Here is a 21,316-nt window from a genome sequence, read left to right as displayed (position 1 = left end):
GGCCTTGTTTATGAGTTTGCTCATTATGCGTTTTCATTGGAACTCTCGCGAGTAGCTAGCAAAACATCTGCCCCTATGGTATGTCTGGAGGGAGGGCTTGTATATTGTATATGCCGGTAAGGGGGGAAAACGGATGCATTGCATTTCCTTGTGGAATATGGCTTTACACCATCAGGGACAGAGCAGCCATAAGAGCATCTCCATGTGCAGTTATTCTTTCCATAGTTCATGCAAAGGGGAGAAACTGCAGAGGGATGCATTTGGGAACACCATTGGATAAGGGGCTAAATCTACCCCTTGTATCTCTGGAGCTTTGGTTCTCCAAAGCTGAAGTTCTTAACAGCACCACTGTGGCTTTTGCTTGCATAGCTCCATCCTGGATTCATTTCTGTGGTCACACTAGAATATAAAGCAGGCAGGTTGTTAAATCCAAGGCCGGAACAGAACCTTCTTGCACACTGAAAAGATAGGTCAGTCAGTAGAGCGTGAGACTCTTAATCTTAGGGTTGTCGGTTCAAGCCCCACATTGAACACAAAGATTCCTGCATTGCCGGGGGCTGGACTAGATGTCCCTTGTGGTCCCTTCCAGCTCTACAATTCTATCATGTACCCATTATTTTAAGGGTGGAGAAGCTGTGGCCCCTGATATACCCTCCAACATTTCTCTAATGAAAAAGGGACGTCCCATTCCATAATAATAATTTTACTATTTATCCCCCACCCATCTGACCGGGCTTCCAACATTTATAAAGAGATATAAAAACCCAATACAGGGCTGCCTTCAGACAACTCAGGGGTTGGATAACTCCATACCCTCCAACATTTCTCCAATGAAAATAGGGGCGTCCTAAGGAAAAGTGGGGCATTCTGGGATCAAATCAGAAACCGGGATGGCTTCTCTAAATCAGGGACTGTCCCTGGAAAATAGGGACACTTGGAGGGACTGCCCTGATTTGCTGTTGGACTCCAGCTTTCTTCAGCCCCACCCAGCAAGGCCCAGGGATGACAGGAGCTGCTCTCTGAAAACATTTAGAGGGCCATGGGTTCCCGAGCCCTGCTGTAACACAATATCTCAGTCTAGGTGGAGACGGTTGCAACTTTGCATTTTACAGCTCACCTGGCAGCCATAGACAACAGGGGATTTAATGCAGAGAAATAAGCAGGCTTGTAGAAGAAGGGCAAATCTCTGCAAGAAAGGTCATCTTGGTTTCTTTGCTTGCTGTGGAGGAAAGGAAGCCCATCCTTTGGCCTCCATCTCTCCTTGGGCTGCCCACCTGGTGGAAAACAGGCTAATAAATTGCCAATGCTGCATTTTCCTGCTGGCGGAGAAGGGGGCTTGGAGATGCCAAATAATACTCTTTTGGCTGGCTAATAGAACTAAAGAAAGGGCAGGCTAGTAACTTAACGTGTGCTTACTTATGAAGCTGCTGTATTCATCCTGCAAATAGTAAATGAAAGCTAGGTAAAGGTGAAAGGACCCCTGACCATTAGGTCTAGTCGTGGCCGACTCTGGGGTTGCGGCGCTCATCTCGCTTTACTGGCCGAGGGAGCCGGCGTACAGCTTCCGGGTCATGTGGCCAGCATGACTAAGCCGCTTCTGGCAAACCAGAGCAGCGCATGGAAACGCCGTTTACCTTCCCGCCAGAGCGGTACCTATTTATCTACTTGCACTTTGACGTGCTTTTGAACTGCTAGGTTGGCAGGAGCAGGGAACGAGCAACGGGAGCTCACCTTGTTGCGGGAATTCGAACCGCCGACCTTCTGATCGGCAAGTCCTAGGCTCTGTGTTTTAACCCATAGCGCCACTACCAGAGCATAAAAGTACCTTTTGCTTTGATCTATAGGAAAAGATTGGAGAGCATCCATCACCACACCTAAAGGGCAGCAGGCTAGCTTAGGAGGTGCAGGTGACATAATGCACACAGTTCTATACTCAAAACACCTTGCCTCCTTGTCTGCCAACATAAACTGGCTACCACCCTCCTCCCTCCCTCTGCTCAGTGGTGAGGCTGGTGTAGGCTGAGATGGCCTGAGAAAGCAATGAATACTTGAATACCTGCATTGTTAAACCCATATCCCTCTCCATGCAAACTGTTTCTCTTTCTTCTTTCTATGAGTGGGCGGTAATTGTCTGAAAGTGACCCTAAGCACCTTGATGATGGGCTAATTGCAGATAACTAGAAGTTGTCCAGCCCCAGCCAATAATTGCTGAAGCATTTTGAGTAAAGCAGGAATTATTGTTATTTTTTAATATATGAGAAATAATCCCCAAAGAATTCTTTTATCAGGACTAATATCACTGAATTGTTCTTCCTTTCAACTTAATAATTACCTTCGCATTACCGACACTTACCCCTCCTTAATTTTGCAGGAGAATTGTCTTTGATGCTGAGAAGAAACCCTCCTAAGGATGAGTTACTGGAACCTGGATAAGAGAACTTGTCTGCAATACTGCCGGCATTTTTTGGTGGACAATGGAGTTTTTCATGGTAAGTGGCACCTTACCCCGCTAGCTTCTGCCGTCTCTTGTTTCTTACCTCCCTTTAAGTGTGGCTGAAATTACACAGTGGGGCCTACATAACAGATGGTCCTTATCTACCTGCAGAGATGCAGCCTAGAGGCTGAATTTTATTCTGAGAAGTGGGGCTTTCTCACTTGCTGGTTTGTTAACACTTTCGTAGGCTTTTAGCTGAAGGGGAACAAACCTTTAGGAGCAAAGCAAAATCAGCTGCGTAAGTGTCAGGTGCCTTGTTGACATCATCAAGCTGTCATTCCGATAGTTGCACGCACTTTGAAGTCGGAATCTGATATTTTGTGGATTCTGGTTTGTACTGACCTATCCTGCACTTCCCAGACTAATGTGTGGATCAGAACATACTGTAGTTATCCTTTTGGATTTGGACTTTGCTGAATTTAGCAATGCAGTTCTAAGCTAAAAGAAAAGCCCCTGTCAAAAACTGTTTAGAAATGTGACTTTTGTGAGCAAATGCATTACAAAAATGTATTGAAATACAAATTTTTGTCTTGATTTTTAAAAAAATGCAGATTAACACAGAAGCAGGAAGGAATGGCTTTGGTTGCTGTTGTTGTTATTATTAACTTGTTAATCACCTTCTAACCAATTACCTCAAGTGGATGTGAGGGAGAGGAAAGCCAAGGCTTATATTATCCCCTTCCACACACCCCACATAAAGTGTGATTTGCAGCCATTTGCTTGAGCTTTTAACCACCGAAATCCTACACTGGGTGGCAGTATTGGACTTAAAATGAAAGAATTTCATTCCTTCACGTATTCTTAAATCACCTTGTAAAAGCATTAGAAATTATATATAATTAGATTTCTCTTGCCTGGAAACATTATTAAACACAGCGACTTGCAATTTTGCAGCAGTTTTTCAATAAAAGAGGTATAAAATGGCATTTCAGTGTCTAATATTAAAATGAGAATCGCTTTTTATGACTGCTTTTTCAATGGGTGGCGAGTTTTGGACTCCCTTTCCCAGAAGAAGCTGCCCAAACCCCTTGCAACATATAGGGGTGTCTCTGAATGCAGATGCAGTGCTGCTGATGCTGTAGTTTTATTCGTCTGCTCCTGCCCTTTCTTGCGTGCTATGAGCCAGAAGAAATGGTGGCGGGTCCTTGACTTAACTCTATACACCTTCTCAGGCTCCGCGCCCATGATCTGCCTCAGCCAAGGGCCCATCAACCTTTGGCCAGAAATGTTGAAGTATCCAGCCTTTATTGGCAGAACCCAAAAGACCACCAGAGAACTGGGCTTTGCTCCTCTTGCTATGACCAGGTCTCTTTCCAGTAGGAAATGTGGAAATTCCAAATGGTGGAATTCCTTGATATTAGCATTTTATTTCATTTCAAGATTCAAAATTACATTTTAAGACTTGATAAGTAGAATCCTATTCTGCAGTGCTAATGACTTTCCGCTCACCAACCCTCAATGTTTATAATTGTAATTACATATAATTGCATTTTAAAGTACCCTCATACTGAGTTTCATCCTCTTAATCAGGTTTCTTAATATAATCTACTATTTCCACCCCCCGCTTAAACTTCAAACCCCGCTGTGGACTTCATATATAAAGAGTTGCTTTTAAAATAAATTGGAATTAACAACACCTGAAGGACGCCACATAGATACCCCTGGTTTAGTGTGATATGTGAATATGGCCTGTATCTCTTTAGTTCAGCTGAAGTATTTCTGAGGAGAGGAGAGGTTATTTGTATTAATTTTCATTTCTGCCTGCCTGACTCTGTGTGTGTTCTACAGAAGTTACCTGCTTCAATGCTAATTTTGATGCAAATGTGAAAAGGACTCAAAGGCCAATATTCGTGTTTTTTGTTGTTGTTCTAAGGCTAGAATTACAATTAGCATGAATTAATTTGAATTCTTATCATTCTGGAAACACAATATTCACCGGGTTGGTGTTGTGAAGTTGAGAATCCTGGAGATAATATTGATTAGCATCTCTCATATATTTATTTTTGTGAACAAAATATGAAATATATCACTAGGCAATGATTTTATCCTGCCTCTTCATTATGCTTTGTGTTTGGTTCAAAAATTAATCCATGTTTCAGGAGCTGAGGTCCTCCCCCCCCCCCCCCCGGAATAATCTGATTAAAGATAGCAACATTTTGTGTGTGTTTGCCCTGTCTTCTTGCCTGTAGGAGCTGCTGCTAGGTGTGACTGCAAGTAAGGACCTCCTGGTCTAGGCTGCTACTAATCTCTGGATTATTATTTTTATTATTTCATTTTTTTATTGCATTTCTACACTACCCTTCATCTATGGCTCACAGGGTGGTTTACAATATAAAAACACAAAGATACATAACATAATAACAAACAAAAACCAATAACCCTTCATGGTTTAAAAGGCCATAGATGGTTTAATTAGTCAAACACCTGGGAGAAAATGAATGTTTCTGCTGGGGGCCTAAAGATACATAATGAAGGCTCCAGGCGAGCTTCCCTGGGGAGAGCATTCCACAAATGGGGAGCCACTGCAGAAAAGGCCTTTCTTGTGTTGCCACGCTCTGGACCAGGCATAGGCACACTCGGCCCTCCAGATGTTTTGGGACTACAACTCCCATCATCTCTGACCACTGGTCCTGTTAGCTAGGGATGATGGGAGTTGTAGTCCCCAAACATCTGGAGGGCCGAGTTTGCCTATGCCTGAGTCTGGACCTCTCGCGGAGGCGGCTGGTTTCTGCCCCTTTCACTGCTGGCATGTGGCACCCTCCACCTTAACTCAGAAGAGAATGTGGCCCTCGAATGAAAACATCTTGCCTATCTCTGATTTATTTAGGACTTATAATTTGTCAATTATAGCCTTTTCCTGTTTTTAGATTAGCCTTATAATATTTGCTTGATTCGCTTATTTCTACAGTCTTAGGAATGTTAGGGTCATTCAGTTGCCTAAGCGGAAAGCAGACATGGGATGTTTAATGAACAGCTCGTTTTGTTTGATCAGTTCCAAGAAGAGCCCGCTCCCTTTTTTAGTGTTATTATTCCTGGTTTGGAGGGAATTATTCTCCCCCCCCCCTCTTCTGATGCCTGTCTGAAGCATACAACTCCTTGTTTAAAACTGCATTTAATAGCAGTGGATCCACTTTGCCGTATAAAATCAGTTCCTTTCCTCTCTGCCTTGGAGACCTTGGTCTTAAGAATGAATTGAGTGGTGTTAGAATCCTGTCATGTTAGATGAGTCTTGCTCACAGAGAAATCTATCCTTTGCTTTCTTGCTTAGTGCGGTTAATTTGGTTATGTTAAGAGTATCTGATCGTAATTTTCCCACTGTGCTTACTGTGATAGAGTCATAATTGGACATGTAGCACAGGGAACCTCCTTGCAGTCTCAGCAGGAAATGAAACATGTGAGGACTGATTCATTTTAAATCCCAGCAAAGGAATAAGAGAGCAGTGCCCAATGACTAATGATGGTTCTTAGGCCCGGAGTGGTGGTCGTAAAAATAACACCTACGTGCCAATTTCACACAGTAACTAGCGGCTGAATGTACAAATCATGCAAAACGGCATGATATTTGTGTCTCTGAACATGAAAAGATCTCTACAGGATCACACCAAAAGCCTATGCCATGGTCACACATTACATTTAAAACACAATGATACCTCTTTAAACATGGCTTCTCCCAAAGGATTCTGGGACCGTAGTTTATGAAGGGTGCTGAGGGTTGTTAGGAGTTACCTGGTCCTCTTACAAAGCTACAATTCCCAGAGTTCCCTGGGAAGAGGGATTGTTTGTTGAAGCTTGTAGCTCTTGGCCATATGGTTTTTTGAAGTTTAGTGTGTAAGATTCAAAAGTCTGGACATGAGTATATAGGATTTTCGGGTGCATAGTTCTGTGTATGAGATTACTTTTGGGAATCCTTTCTGCAGTGACTTCTCTGCAGAGGATCTCTTGTGCATTGCAGTGGATTTTGGGGGAAGGGGGTGTTCTTGGGAACGGCGTGAACATGGATAATGCTATAGAAATAATAATTGGGAGACTCTTATTGCTGGACCTCTCCTCTTGATGTGCCCCATATCCTTGTAGAAATATGGAAGGTTGTGTTTTGATCTTCAGGGCAGGGAGGTAAAAGGTGTTTATCAGTGGGTGATGAGCCACCTGGCAGAAAGTCACCCCCAGGAAATCAGAAGGCCCTGAGTGGAGATCAAGAATAGTGAGGATTCCAGTGGGAGAGATTTGGGAGGTGAGAACTGGGGTGGGTTGTCTGCAGGACAGACAGGGGTTTGCAGAAGAGAGGCTTGCCTAGCGTGGTCTACAGAAGGGAGTTGAGTGGGAAGATGCTTTGGAATAACTGCTGCTAAGTGGAATGTTGGCACCAGACTGAGACTGGAGATGAGGAATGGATGGATTTCTCTGCTGTGTCTCCTTTCCTCAAAGGGGAGTTGCTCCATCCCTTTGACCAGCTCGGTTGCCTTCTTCTGAACCTACTCCAACTCCACAATGTCCTTTTTTGAGGTGAGGTGGCCGGAATGGCACGTAGTCCTCCCAGTGCAGTCGCACCATAGATTTGTATAAAGGCATTATGAGATGACCAGTTTTATTTTCAATTCAAAGCCATCCTCCCACTGGGAGACACTAATCACCCCTTGGACCGACCCTCCGGGGCTTCAAGCAGCAATTTCCCCCTTCTTCTGTCACTTTATTCCATTTCACTGGAAATGCCCAGAATTGAACTTACGAGGTTTTTCTTTCTTCTTCTTGCATGCAAAGCTTGTGCAAGGCTTACTCTCTTTTCCTGCCTCTGTGAATTGCAGCGGGATAATTGGTAGTGTTGGACAAGGTGTCATTCGAAGAGGCAGCAATCTTCTCACTGAGGATACCCTCCCAAATTCCAAGAAATGAACACTTCTGAGTGCAGCCAGTAGAGGCCAGCAGGCATCTCTTTATGTGTTTGGGAAGATCATTTCGGCTACATGGAAAAACTGCCTGAGCAGCGAATAAACATTCTGTTCATGTTAAACCCGACCACTTTCATGACTCAAAACTTGCCTGAGGGTTCCTTGTCCTTTTCTAATGTTATTAGGAAAAACTGTTAATAGCTCTATTTGCATGATATTAATATTCTGATCTGCTTATGTCAGAAATTCGTTGTCACAAACATTCAGGCTGCTGCTGCTGATGTCTGGTACTCCAGGGAGACTTTTGAGTGCCCCAAAGCTAAAAATGTCATACATATATAACCAGAGAGAAGGGGAGGGAGAGATCAGAGCTCAGATTAGATCAAGTGTTATTATTTTTTGCTGGTACTTTTCTAGTGGGAATCTTTAATTTGTAGCATGGAGGAAGGAAGAAAGAAAATAGCTATTTGGATTCGATGTGCCAGAGGAATGACAGATTTATAGGCTACTCCAGGATTGAGTCTCTGGACATGCACAAAATATTCTAGGGGAGTATTTAAAAGGGGAGTTAAAATGCATTCATGTACCCCAAAAAGCAAGCACGGAAATGCTAAACTTAAAGCTCCTATTTTAGTACTGGCATAATGCAAGGAATATATATTTGATTTGAACCAACCCTAGTGGGTTTTTAGGTGCATTTCAGAGACACATCTGTTCACTCAGATAGATACTGCACACTTCTGAAGGTGTTTTCTGAGTGTGTTCTGCTGATTAGGAATGTCAGTGCACCCCCTTCCTTGTTTGCATCTCATGTGTCCTTTTTGAACATCTGAAGTGGGCTTTAGAGTGCCTGCATGTTCCCTGTCCAATTCTGTTTGGTGGTGGGGAGATGACCCTTTTCCTTGGACTGTAGTGACTTGAGGTCCCTGTGTTCACAGGTGTCTTCTGAACCATAGCATTGACACATTTAGGGCTCACCCACATTTCCCTTTGCCTGGCTGCTTTCCTTCAGAGAAACCTTCAGTTTAGTGCTGAATTGGAACAAATGGCAATTGGGGTTTCTGTTTTTTTTAAATAAATATTTATTAAAGATTTTCTTAATACAATAAAAAAGAGAAACAAAGAACGTAACATATGGTTTTACAATCATCATACTTTCTTCACTTCTTTGGACTTCCTCGCATCTCTCGTTCCTGCGTTCCAAATTTTCTATCTTTACCCAGCAATTTATCACCTTGATTCAATTCTTGTATTATAATTTTCCAATATTATCCCTAATTTTAGATAATATAACCCCCAGCTTAGAAGCTTAATTTTAACATAATATTTATCCAAAATTTATCTTTTCTTATAATTTCATTTATCTTCATACTCCTTTTAACTAGCTTTTTGGTGCCATATTGTTAATAATCTTACATCTTTCTTAACATTCATACAATTTACAATATTTTTGTAAGTAATCTTTGAATTTCTTTCAGTCCTCCTCCACAGCCTCTTCTCCCAGGTCTCGGATTCTGCCAGTCATTTCTGCTAGCTCCATATAGTCTATCAGTTGCATCTGCCATTCTTCCAGTGTGGGCAAATCTTGGGTTTTCCAGTGCTTGGCGACAAGTATCCTTGCTGCTGTTGTTGCATACATAAAAAAAGTTCGGTCCTTCTTTAACACCCTCTGGCCGGCGATGCCCAAAAGAAAGGCCTCTGGTTTCTTAGGGAAGGTATACTTAAATACCTTTTTCAACTCGTTATATATCATTTCCCAGAAAGCCTTAACTCTAGGGCAGGTCCACCAGAGGTGAAAGAACGTTCCTTCAGTTTCTTTACATTTCCAACATTTATTATCAGACAAATGGTATATTTTTGCAAGCTTGACTGGGGTCATGTACCACCTATATATCATTTTCATAATATTTCCTTCAAGGCATTGCATGCCGTAAATTTCAAACCGGTGGTCCATAACCTTTCCCAGTCAGCAAACATGATATTGTACCCAATATCCTGTGCCCATTTTATCATAGCCGATTTAACCGTTTCATCTTGTGTATTCCATTTTAACAGCAAGTTGTACATTCTTGAAAGTACCTTAGTCTTAGGTTCTAACAGTTCTGTTTCCAATTTCGATTTTTCCACCTGGAATCCTATCTTTTTATCCATCTTGAAAACCTCTTTAATCTGAGCGTAATGTAACCAATCTCGCACTTTATCTTTTAGTTTCTCCAAACTCTGCAACCTCCAATTATCTCCATCTTTTTCTATTATTTCCCAATATTTCGGCCATTTGGCCTCCATATTGAGTCTTTTCCGGGCCTTAGCTTCCATTGGTGATAACCACCTTGGGGTCTTATTTTCCAATAGGTCTTTATATTTTGTCCAGACATTGAACACTGCTTTCCTGACAATATGGTTCTTGAAAGCCTTATGAAGTTTAACCTTGTCATACCACAAGTATGCATGCCATCCAAAAGCGTTGTTAAATCCTTCCAAATCTAAAACATCAGTGTTTTCAAGAAGCAGCCAATCTTTCAACCAGCAGAAAGCTGCTGATTCATAGTACAGCTTTAAGTCTGGCAGGGCAAAGCCCCCTCTTTCTTTAGCATCAGTTAATATCTTAAATTTGATTCTGGGCTTTTTGCCCTGCCAGACAAATTTAGAGATATCTCTTTGCCACCTCCCAAAACACTCCATTTTGTCCACAATCTGTAAAGTCTGAAACAAAAACAGCATCTTTGGCAATACATTCATCTTTATAACAGCAATTCATCCTGACAAGGAAAGTTTCAATCTTGACCAAACTTCTAAATCCCTTTTAATTTCAGACCAGCACTTTTCATAGTTATCCTTAAATAAACTCCTATTCTTCGCTGTTATGTTTACCCCTAGGTATCTTACTTTTTTTAACCACATTTAACTCTGTCTCTTTCTGAAACCTTTCTGATTCTAAAGGTGTCAAATTCTTTTCCAAAAGCTTGGTTTTCTGCTTAAGTTTAAATCCCGCCACCCGACCAAACTCATGAATCAATTGTAATACCCTTTTTGTACTAGACTCTGGCTCCTGTAGGGTCAAAGGCAATTGGGGTTTCTGTAGTGGCCAATCTCCACTCTTGCGCCATATGCAGAAGCCAGCTTTTCCCATGTTTGGTTCCACCTTCACTGAGCTGACATGCTTGGCACAGAAAGCCAAACGATGGCTTGCCTTCCTGCACATTTGTCCAATCTAGAAGAGCCAAACTATGGCTTACGGAGGCAGTGTGAATGTGCGGGCTCCCAGAGAGGAACTAACAGCTGCCTTTTCCCTCCACATTTTACAATCATACCTCATGTTGCGTCTGCTTCAGGTTACGTCTTTTCAAGTTGCGTCCTGCGGCAACCTGGAAGTACCAGAATGGGTTACTTCTGGGTTCGCTGCTCGCGTATGTGCAGAAGTACTAAATCACTCTGCGCATGTGTGCAGACAGACATGGCACTTCTGGATGCGAATGCTTTGAGAGTTGCGGATGTGCCTCCGGGGTGGATTACGTCCACAACTCGAGGTTCCTCTGTATTGCCATGCTGCTCTAAGCCAGCATTGGGCTTAGCGTGTTCCCTGAACTGGGGCTGGTGGCTAAACTCTGTCCCTGCTAACCATGAGCTGTAGCCAAGTGCTGTTCTTTTATACATATATAGTCCTTTTTTGCAGTCAGCTATCTGCATTCCATTGTAAACGTGCTTCTGCCTGCTCTACGTTCTTGGGCTTATTCTTGTTTGTGGAGTTGGGGAACACCATGCAGACAGGTGCACGTTCAAAAGGATACATCAAGCTTATTTTTAGCAGTAGATCTCTGGATACATGTCAGTGAAAAGCCACCCTGCGGCTGTATATTCCACATAACTATTGATCTCTGAACTGCTAATCCTACATCTCTTCATTTCTTAGAACTCTGTGCACGCTATGCTTTGGTCGGGGAGTGGGGGTGGGAATGTCAGGCTAACATCATGTCTTAGTTTATCCCAGTACATTTCCGAGCACAATTCAAAGTATTGGTGCTGACCTTTAAAGCCCCAAACGGCCTCGGTCCAGTATACCTGAAGGAGCATCTCCACCTACTTTGTTCAGCCTGGACACTGAGGTCCACCTCTGAGGGTCTTCTGGCGGTTCCCTCACTGCAAGAAGCCAAGCTACAGGGAACCAGGCAGAGGGCCTTGTTGGCAGTGGTGCCTACCCTGTGGAATGCCTTCCCTTCAGATGTCAAGGAGAAAAAGAACTGGACAACTTTTAGAACGCATCTGAAGGCAGCCCAGTATAGGGAAGTTTTTAATGTTTGACGTTTTATTATTTTGCTGGAAGCCACCCAGAGTGGCTGGGGAAACCCGGACAGATGGGTGAGGTATAAATAAAATGATAAGAATAAGAACGACCCTGTTCATGTCCAACACAAAGCGGAAACATGCTTTAGCGTAAAATGGTGAGTTGGTTCCAGGAGAGGAGATTGCGGAAGCTTTGTTTCTCCTTGCTCCTGGTGCTGCTGTCAATCAAACCATGGTTTGCCTTAGCATATCATCCAGTGTTTCACTTGTCTAGACGTGCTGTAACCAAGGTTTGTTCTTGTTGTATAGGGCATGACTTGTCACAAGCCCAGTTTCAGATGATATGCTAAGCAGGATTAGAGTAGGAGCCAAACGTTCATGATCTTCTCTCTTGGAACCTGGAGAAAACCCACCTGGGATGCTCATGATTTCAGTGTGTTGACTTCTGCCTATATTATTCCATTTTGGGAAAAGCTTCTGGGGCTGTGTTTAGTGTTACGTAGCCTTTCATGGGCTCATTTTATATTAGCTGAATTGGGTAATTTGGGTTGCAACACAATGCTTATATAATATTGGTTTTCCCCTCCATATTTATTGTAGGAAAGCAAAGTTCTGCCCTCCACTAATCGCTCTCTTTGGCAAAAAGTAGCAATTTTTCTGTGACTTTGGATAGTGAAAGAGAAAGGTTGGTGAAGCAGAAAATTAAAATTATTGTGAGGATGCAATTCTTAGCTTTAACAACCCATGTTGTCAGTGGGGGTTTTTTGTGTGTGTGTGTACGGAACATTTTGTAAGGGGAGAGGGTTCACTGTGACTGTTTTGCTTAGGCCACTTGTCTGCCTCATTGTGCCCTTCCTGCATTGCAGGGGCTGCACTAGGTGACTTTGGAGGTCCCTTCCAACTTTGGTGACAGTTTCTGCATCTGTGTTATCAAGATTAGGCTTGGCATTTTATTTGCTGTCGGATCTTACTGATTTACCCATGACTGATTGAAGGGCTTTAGTGCTGTCTATAGAGCTAGCATCCCGAGATCTTTTAACCACATCTTTTTCTCATCAAATTGGGCTGCTCTCCATCTGCTGTTGGCCTACAGTCAATTGGTACTTAAGCCTTTATTGAATTTCTTACCTGCACCACACCATAAAGTCCCAGCAGATTACCACCATAGGAACATATGAAGCTGCCTTATAGCAGGTCAGACCATTCATCTACCTAGCTAAGTATTTACACGGATGAGTAGCGGCTTTCCAGGATTTCAGACAGGGCCATACCTGGGAGACTGATATTCTGCATGCAAAACAAATGTTTTGCCACTCGGCTACAGTCCTTTCCCCTATAAGGCAAGGGATGGCTTGTGCTTCCCAAATATAAAGCAATAATCCATGAAGCAATTTACAAACAATATAAAAATACAGTTGGTTAAAAAGTGCACAGTTGTCCTTTGGATATCAAAGGACAGAGCCAAAAGGTGCGCCTTCAGTGTGGGATGAAAGCTGTGCAATGAATATGCCAACTCTTTTCTGTGGGGAGCCAGTGCCACAGTTTATGGGATGCCACAGAGAATGCCCTCCTTTGGACTGCCAGTCCTGAACTTCTGAGGGTGGTGGAAATACCAAGAGGGCCCCTCTGTCAATCTTATCACACAAGAATTGTAAAAACGGAGGCAGTCACCTTAACCATATTAATGGTCACACTCACTCATTGTGGTTTCCCAGATTACAATTTGGGAGGGTGGGATTTTATTCTTCTTTTTAAAAAATAGTTTTTATTGAGAATTTCAACATAACAATTTATAAAAAACATATCATCCTCATTTCCGCCCCTAATTCCCCCCCCCCTCCGGACGTCCCATAGCTCCTCTCTCTGGTTTCTAAGTGCATGTTATTTTCTGCATATTATCAAATTGTAATGATCCTCAATTTATCTATCTATTTGTTACCAATAGTAAGTTTGTGTTTGTTTATTCAAAACCTGCCAAGGAGATCAGTTCATTTTGTTGTTTCTTTAAATACTTTGTAAAAGGTTCCCATTCTTCTTTAAAGTCACAGTTGTCCTTTTCACATAATTTATGCGTCAGTTTCGCCAGTTCCACATATTCCATTAGTTTCCCTTGCCACAGTTCTTTTGTTGGGATTTCTTCGTTCTTCCATCCTTGTGCTATTAAGACTCTTGCCGCCGTGGGATTTTATTCTTGTCGAAAACGCTCATCTTGTCAGTGTTGACACAGCACCTTAAGAAAGTGTGGTCCAAAGGAACCATTTCATTTAGCATTTGATTTCTCCTAATGATCAAGGCTGAGAGAGAGCCAATTACGATTATCTCATGCAGACCGACGTCTCTTTGTCCCCGGAGCATCTTGCCTTAATTTATGGTTGATTGACCCTACAGAATGGTCAAGAAAGGCTTTCAAATATATCTGCTTAAAAGCTGCTCTAGGATGCTCTGCAGAGTTTCCCATTGAATAGATTGGCTCTCTGCGCTGATGTTGGCAACAATTTGAGTGGAAAGCAGGCAATCCTGGAAGGACAGAGATGGCTCAGATTCAAGGTACGTCTAAGCCAAACCTGCCTGTTTGGACAGGTGTTGCAAAAAAAGAAAAAAAAGAGGATTGTCATTTTAGTTTCCCCTTTTCCTTTCTAGACAAACTAATTATAATCTCAGTGGCTTTCTTCATGGGTGCAGCTGCTTCATATTGACTGTGATTGACAGTCCTAGGGATCTGACATAAATCTTACATTTCAGCTCTAGGCTACTGTCCCCTTCCCCCGTCTGTTCAGGATGAATAAATGCTGCCACCCTTTCTCCTTTTGTGTGGCAGTATATGTAGCTTTTAATTTTTTCAGTACCTAAGCTTGAGTTTCTGTGACTTTCCTGCTAATTAATTCACCATCTTCTGTATCTGAAAGTGAAAACCATAGATTTGTAGCTCTGTCGCCAGCATGACTTGGCATGACACATCCATTTATGTGATAAGAAAATAGCATCTTTGGGGTGGTCAAATCAGACTTATTTCTGATCTGCAACTCTTTCCCCCAGAAGTCCATTCCCTCCTGTTTCTGTATTATTTTGGACCAGTCATGATGGAGCATGCTAGCCAGTTCCATAGGAGGCTCCATCACCATTGTCTAACAAGGTCAACAGAGAGGTAGAGTTATTCATGGACAGAGCCAGTGGGGTGGACTAGGACCTGGGAGACCAGATAAGTCCCCATTTAGCCTGGAAGCTCATTGGTTGACCTCATTGACTTTGAGCCTAACCTTGGTGGAAAAGTTGTATGTAGAGAAGAATGTGAGATTCCGCTGAGTCAGGCCAGTGGCCCATCTAGTCCAACACCCTGTTCTTACAGTGGGCAACCAGATGTCTGTTGGAAACCAGGGAGCAGAACGTGAGCACAAAAGCATTCCACCCTCCCAGGGTTTTACCATAGGGGTCTGCAAGGCTTAACTTGCCTGGGCCGGTTCACTGCTGCAGAGCCCCCTCCATGGGCCAGATCACGGGTGCGCATGAGTCCGCGTGCCTGTGATTTCTGTCATCTGTGTCTGCGCAGACTTGCAGAACTGCGGAAGCGAGTCGCCATGCTGCACCAGTTTAGCACAGTGTGCATGGACTCACTGAGTGGGCGGCTCGGTTTGGGGGTGGCTTGTGGGCCGGTAGAATGACCCCCATGGACTGCTTGTGGCCCATGGGCCTTAGGTTGCTGACCCCTGTTTTACAACAACCAGTGTTTGGAAACTGCCTCTGTGGTGTAGTCATAATCCATGAGCTAAGGTTCAAACTTGAAGGGCTGTGTGAAGGATGGTGGAACAGAGGAGGAGCAAGTGAATCTGAGATTGAGGGCTCTAAATAGTTACAAGATCTGGAAGTTGGTGGACAGGCAGACTAAGAGTGACATGCAGAGATACGTAGAGAAATGAGGAAACTACACATTGGTCTTTTTCTGGCCAGCTTCTCTCAGCCTAATACTGGCTTGCATGGAGCCACCCAATGGTTTTGGGACTGAGTTGGAATTTAAACTGGAAGCTCTGTGCAACATCAGTGTCTTTTCTAGAATCATGGCATTGCCTGATGACATTGAACACCTTCTGGGTGTTGCAGGACTCTAATGCCCATCACCCCTAGCTAGCATGATGGAAGCTGTGGTCTGTGAACACCTGTGAGGTCCCAAGAAAATCCCTCAAACATACAGCAGAAAACTCAAATGACACACAACGAAGGCTTTGGAACAAAAGTCTGTCATAAGTATATCCAAGTCTGTACTCACCAACAGTTGATTATTCCAAAACTGTTCCTGGAAGCTTGTTTTACAATTTCATTAGGTCTGGTCTCCAAATTCTCCTTTTAAGTTAATTAGATGCAATGAATAGATGAAAAAGGGGGTGGGAGCCCTAGCAATAAACCTCAGAGCATCCGCTCTCTCAATAATGCCAGTTTAATAACATAAAAGGTCCTGCTGGATCAGGCCAAAGGCCTACTTAGTCCAGCATCTTTTTCTCACAGTGGCCAATCAGATGCCTGTGGGAAATTCACAAGTAGGACCCGAGGGCAACAGCAACTCTCCCTACTTTTGAGTCTCAGCAGCTAATATTCAGAGGTAAAGGACCCCTGGATGGTAAAGTCCACTCAAATTTGACTCTAGGGTATGGCGCTCATCTCTCTTCAGGCCCAAGGGAGCCGGCCTTTGTCCACAGATGGCTTTCTGGCCACCATGACTAAACCACTTCTGGCACAACGAAACACTGACGGAAACCAGAACGCACAGAAATGCCGTTTACCTTCCTGCCACAGTGGTACCTATTTATCTATTTGCACTGGTGTGCTTTCAAACTTCTAGGTTGGTAGAAGCTGGGACAGAGCAACGGGAGCTCACCTTGTCACACGGATTTGAACCACTGACCTTCCGATCGGCAAACCCCAAAGAGGCTCAGTAGTTTAGACCATAGCTCCATGTGTCCCCTGCAGTGCGGGCAGAACATAGCCACCATGTTTAGTAGTCACTGGTAGCCTTGCCCTCCATGAATTAGTCCAATTCTCCTTTAAAGCCATGCAAGTTAATGGCCATCGCTACATCAACGCGTATTTATTATGGCACTGGGCTGCGGAAGAGAGCTGTGTCTGTGCTACAAATAACAGGGCAACTTTGCGTGTTAGCACAGTCAAGTCAATGTATGAATAATGGGTACTTCCTCTAACAGCAACATAAATGCAGATTTGGAAGATGCACAGGTCTCAGATGCACATCTCTCCAAAGTGTGCTTTGCTTGTTAGTGCTTCTCATAGCATCAAGAGCCAACCGGAGATATAGAGGGTTGATTCAGATGCCCATTTTCCACAAGGAGGACTACTTGTAAACTTAAATCGCAACCAAATCGGGAATTGGTTGTCTGTAGTATCCAGACTCCTTTCTCAGGGCAATCTTTGTCTGTTTCTTTTGATTGGTTGTGGAGACATGGTAAAATTCTCTTTGTTGCATCGCTTGAGACCAAAGTTTTGCAGTGTGGTCTAGACTGCTGATGGGAGCGGACAGGATGTGATAGTTCTGCTAAAGCATTTGCTGTGGTTGCTCATAAGCTACTGGGTCAAGTTCCAGGATATTGCATTGATATACAGTGGTACCTCGGGTTAAGTACTTAATTCATTCCGGAGGTCCATTCTTAACCTGAAACTGTTCTTAACCTGAAGCACCACTTTAGCTAATGGGGCCTCCTGCTGCCGCTGCGCTGCCGGAGCACAATTTCTATTCTCATCCTGAAGCAAAGTTGTTAATCTGAAGCACTATTTCTGGGTTAGTGAAGTCTGTAACCTGAAGCCTATGTAACCTGAAGCGTATGTAACCCGAGGTACCACTGTATGTAGCTTTGAACAACCTAGGTCCTGCCTGGGGTACCTTAAGGACTGCTTGAGAAGCTCATCTGGAGGAGCAGGTTGTAGTCGCCCATGTTACAGAAGCCTGAATGGCCTCACCTAAAAGTTGGCTGTTTTGTGTTACCATGCTGTGCAATACTCTCTCAGCAGAGAGGTTCTCTTGACGAAGGAAGAAAAAACATTAGCATAAGCAGGTGCTAACTTCACGAGTATTGCAATTATTTTTCTGGAAACTTCAGTTGATCTGTTTAATCTGCTGGATATATTTACAAATTCAAGCGAGTTCTTGGCTCAGGAGAAGATTGTGATGTTCTGCACTCAGGAAAATTATGGCTGTAAAAGTAACAGGGAAGGGCTCTTTACGCCAGCATTTCTTCTTTGCAAGCAATTTCAGTTAAAAACGAACTGCACAGGAGCCCATTATATCATAAAGTAGCAAAATGAAAAATAACTTCACTGAGATTTGCTTAGGGATGCTAAATGTTAAAAGGCTGTGACATAATTGGTGTCTAATGCTGTGTAATTGAGAGGAGTCTGATTATCTCGGGAGTAAAGGAGAGAGTGAGTTCAGCGCAGTGATTTGCATTATTAATATTATTGTTTCCAGCCCTTCGACAGCAGGCTGTAGGGCTGGTTACAACAATTTAAAATTCAGATGTAAAAAAACCAGCTAAAATGAATTATCGTCACAGAAATAGGGTGGAGTCCTGAAAAACACACCTCGTGTTTCAAAGGTCAGGATAAAGAGGAGGGTCTTCAGCATTAGCTGAAAGTGAAGGTGCTGGACACATCTCTCTGGGGAGGGAATTCCACCACTTAGGGGCTGCCACAGTGAATGCTGCTTCTGTAAGGTAAAGGGACCCTTGACCATTAAGTCCAGTCGTGGCCAACTCTGGGGTTGCGGCGCTCATCTCGCTTTATTGGCCGAGGGAGCCGGTGTACAGCTTCTGGGTCATGTGGGCAGCATGACTAAGCCGCTTCTGGTGAACCAGAGCAGCGCACGGAATCGCCATTTACCTTCCCGCCAGAGTGGTACCTATTTATCTACTTGCACTTAGACGTGCTTTCGAACTGCTAGGTTGACAGGAAGCTCCACCCGCGTCCCCAACTTCTGTACCAAATTTAGCCTTACCATGTGAGACCTGGCTGAGCTTCTATGGAAGGTCCATGGTGACTTCCCCAACCCAACCCAATCCAATCCAACCCAACCCACCCCTTCCAGTTGTCTTAAACTACTCTTTTAAAGGAGTTGGGCTTCAAGAGTGCTCCCTGCTGAACTCTCCCCTTTGCATCAGGACCTTAGGAAGCTGCCTTATACTGAACCAGGCCAGTGGTCCACCCAGTAAATGTACTGTCTACTTTTACTGGCTGTGGTACCCCAGGATTTCAGATAGGGTTCTCTCCCAGCCCTACCTGGAGATGCTGGGGATTGAACCTGGGACCTTCTGCATGCAAAGCAGATGCTCTGCTTCTGAGCCATGGCTTTTCCCAGTGGGATCTCAGTCCAAAGGCAATGTTACTAGTTCTTGGGAAACAGCAACAGGTGAGTGCTCTTACTATTGTGCATTGCTTGTGGGCTCCCTGAAGGCATTTGGCACAGGAAAAAGAAGAAGGCTAGACTAGGTGGAGCTTTGATTTGGTTCAGCAGGGCTTTCTGAGGGCCTCATTGGAAGCCACTAGGGCTGGATTGATTCAAAGTCTGTCACTAGGCTTTAGATGCTGACTTGAGCTGCATCAGCTGTGACACATTGGCCAGGTCAGTATTTATCAGACTTAGTCCCCCTTCACGTAAGAGGCATGCTGTGGGGAGATTAATTCTGGGCTAGAGGTGAGGCCAAAGCAAATACCATACAAATACAAATAACATTAAGAGTGCTGTTTAATAATATAAAGGACATAAAATCCTTTCTGGAGCTCTTCTGATAAGATTCATTCAAGGCAAGTGGTGGTACTGGCAACTAAGCCTTGTTTTTTTCGGCCACCTTCATTCCTCAAGCCCATTGTTCTGCATCAGACCAAAAATACCACAGGGACAGCAAGGATTTTTTCCTGCTGGCAACTCACTTAGGTGCCAGGTGTCTCCAGTGAGGGCAGGCTGTAGATGGCCTTGTTGACAACCAACTGCTGACAGGCAGCTGGAGAAGAGTGTGTTTGCTGTATACCCCCCAGGCTTTTCTCCTCAGGTTTGCTGGCGCTCGAGTGAAAGACGGAGAGAGCCGCTTGCAGGGAGTTGGATTCTAGCTGGCTTTGCTGAAGAAGAGTCAGAATCTGCCGCTGTACTTGGTATAAATGCTGTGTAATATTCTTGGAAGAACTTGATTCTCTCGAGCAGTTTTACACTGAGGCAAACCAGTGGATTGCAGCCTCCTCTGGTAATGACTCTTAGCATCAGAGATATATTTAACTGAAGATGCCAGAGGCTAAGCCTTGGCCCCTTAGCAGGGAGACCAGTGTGTTTCAGAAGTCATAAGCACTCAAACAATGCACAAGACACTAAGGAACTCTCCACCAGGAACTGCTGGTGGTTCTGTGCCTTTATCAACTGCATGGCTGATGAAGAGCCAGGACGGTACAGTTGTTAAGAGTGTTTGCCTAAGACCTGGGAGACCAGGGTTCAAGCCCCCACTCAGCCATGAAGGGTGACCTTGGGCCACTCACTGCCTCTCAGCCTAACCTACGCAGGTTGTTGTCAGGATAAAATGGGGAGAGGGGAATTCATGTATGCCACCTTGAGCTCCTTGGGGGAAAGGTGGGGTATAAAAATAATAAAATAAATGGCAGGCAGAAATTCAACAGGTACACACCTCCCCGTTGCCCACACAGAAAGAGATATCTGTAGAATTTCAGTCTGCTGTGTTCAGGGTTCGTAGACTCATTTAGGCAAAAAAGGATGCTGAAGCTAATTATATGCTTGCAGTTTTGATTTATTTAAGTTCAAAGCAAAGTGGGAGTACCGTCCAATTAACAATAATTTACAAGCCCTTTCTTTGTTAAAGAAAGTCTTGGAAAAGCTCATTGTGCTGTCTTTTGTCTGCTTTTTTCCACTTCACAAATTCTCTCAGCTAGAGATTTTTTTTTTTTAGTGGTATTCTGCTTTCTTTTCTTCAGCTTTCAGCTTGCGTCACTCCTCTGATTTTAAAACCCAAAAGTGGGGATGGGTTTTCTTTTCCGAGGTGCAAAGGATTTCCTCCGTGACGTTTGAGAGACCTGCTTCTCACAGTGCTTTGTGCACATTTTGTGCCTTGAGGATTTGAATCATTTCACTGTGCATGCATGTCTCATACCCAAAGTGGTCCTGCATTTCCACAACAGCAGCTGCACAGAGCACAGCTTTCCAGTCTTCCTCTCTGCCTGGGGATTTTCTTCTTCTTTCCCTCCCTACCTTCCAGTTTGGAGCAAAGTTATCCAGGATCACCTTTTGGATTTTTAAAAAAATGATTCCAACGCTACGGTCCTCTGATTCTGTGATTGCTAATCTTCCCAAATCCATGCCGCGGATCACATAGACTTCAACTTGTTTCCTAACGGACAGGATTGACAAAGTTCATGGATACTTCTAAGAATTGTGTTGCAAATATTCTATCCCTGCAGATGTGAATGAATTTGGGCTTTTGCTTCAAGGAGACTTTCTGCTCTGCCTGCCAATAATGTATAACAATAACAGATTTAATGGCAGACCTCGAAGTATATAAAAATTTAAGCCCAGAGAAAGGTAAGGATACCATTCACATTCCTATAAGTCTTTGGCAGAAAGGCATGATGTGCAATCTCTTTCTGATTTTAAGGTGCATTT

The 21,316-nt window shown here is 43.7% G+C and overlaps 1 protein-coding gene across 19 annotated transcripts in view; it reads left to right on the top strand.

The window, feature by feature from the left end:
- The window catches only part of PLCH1 (phospholipase C eta 1), a 150,413-nt gene that overhangs the window by 17,891 nt on the left and 111,206 nt on the right, over nucleotides 1-21,316 (top strand). For 12 of the 19 annotated variants that reach the window (XM_083739075.1, XM_083739070.1, XM_083739061.1 and 9 more), the window contains exon 2: nucleotides 2,372-2,489. In XM_083739075.1, coding sequence (XP_083595201.1) covers nucleotides 2,411-2,489 — 79 coding nt within the window. In that variant the 5' untranslated portion in view covers nucleotides 2,372-2,410. Of the gene's footprint in view, nucleotides 1-2,371; nucleotides 2,490-20,742; nucleotides 21,236-21,316 lie in introns of those variants that run through there. The other 7 variants (XM_083739067.1, XM_083739066.1, XM_083739073.1 and 4 more) reach the window with 2 other exon arrangements.

The sequence above is a fragment of the Podarcis gaigeae genome (genome assembly GCF_964106915.1).
Source record: "Podarcis gaigeae genome assembly, chromosome: 5".
Lineage (NCBI taxonomy): Eukaryota > Metazoa > Chordata > Lepidosauria > Squamata > Lacertidae > Podarcis > Podarcis gaigeae.
This window is presented reverse-complemented; position numbering and strand designations above follow the sequence as displayed.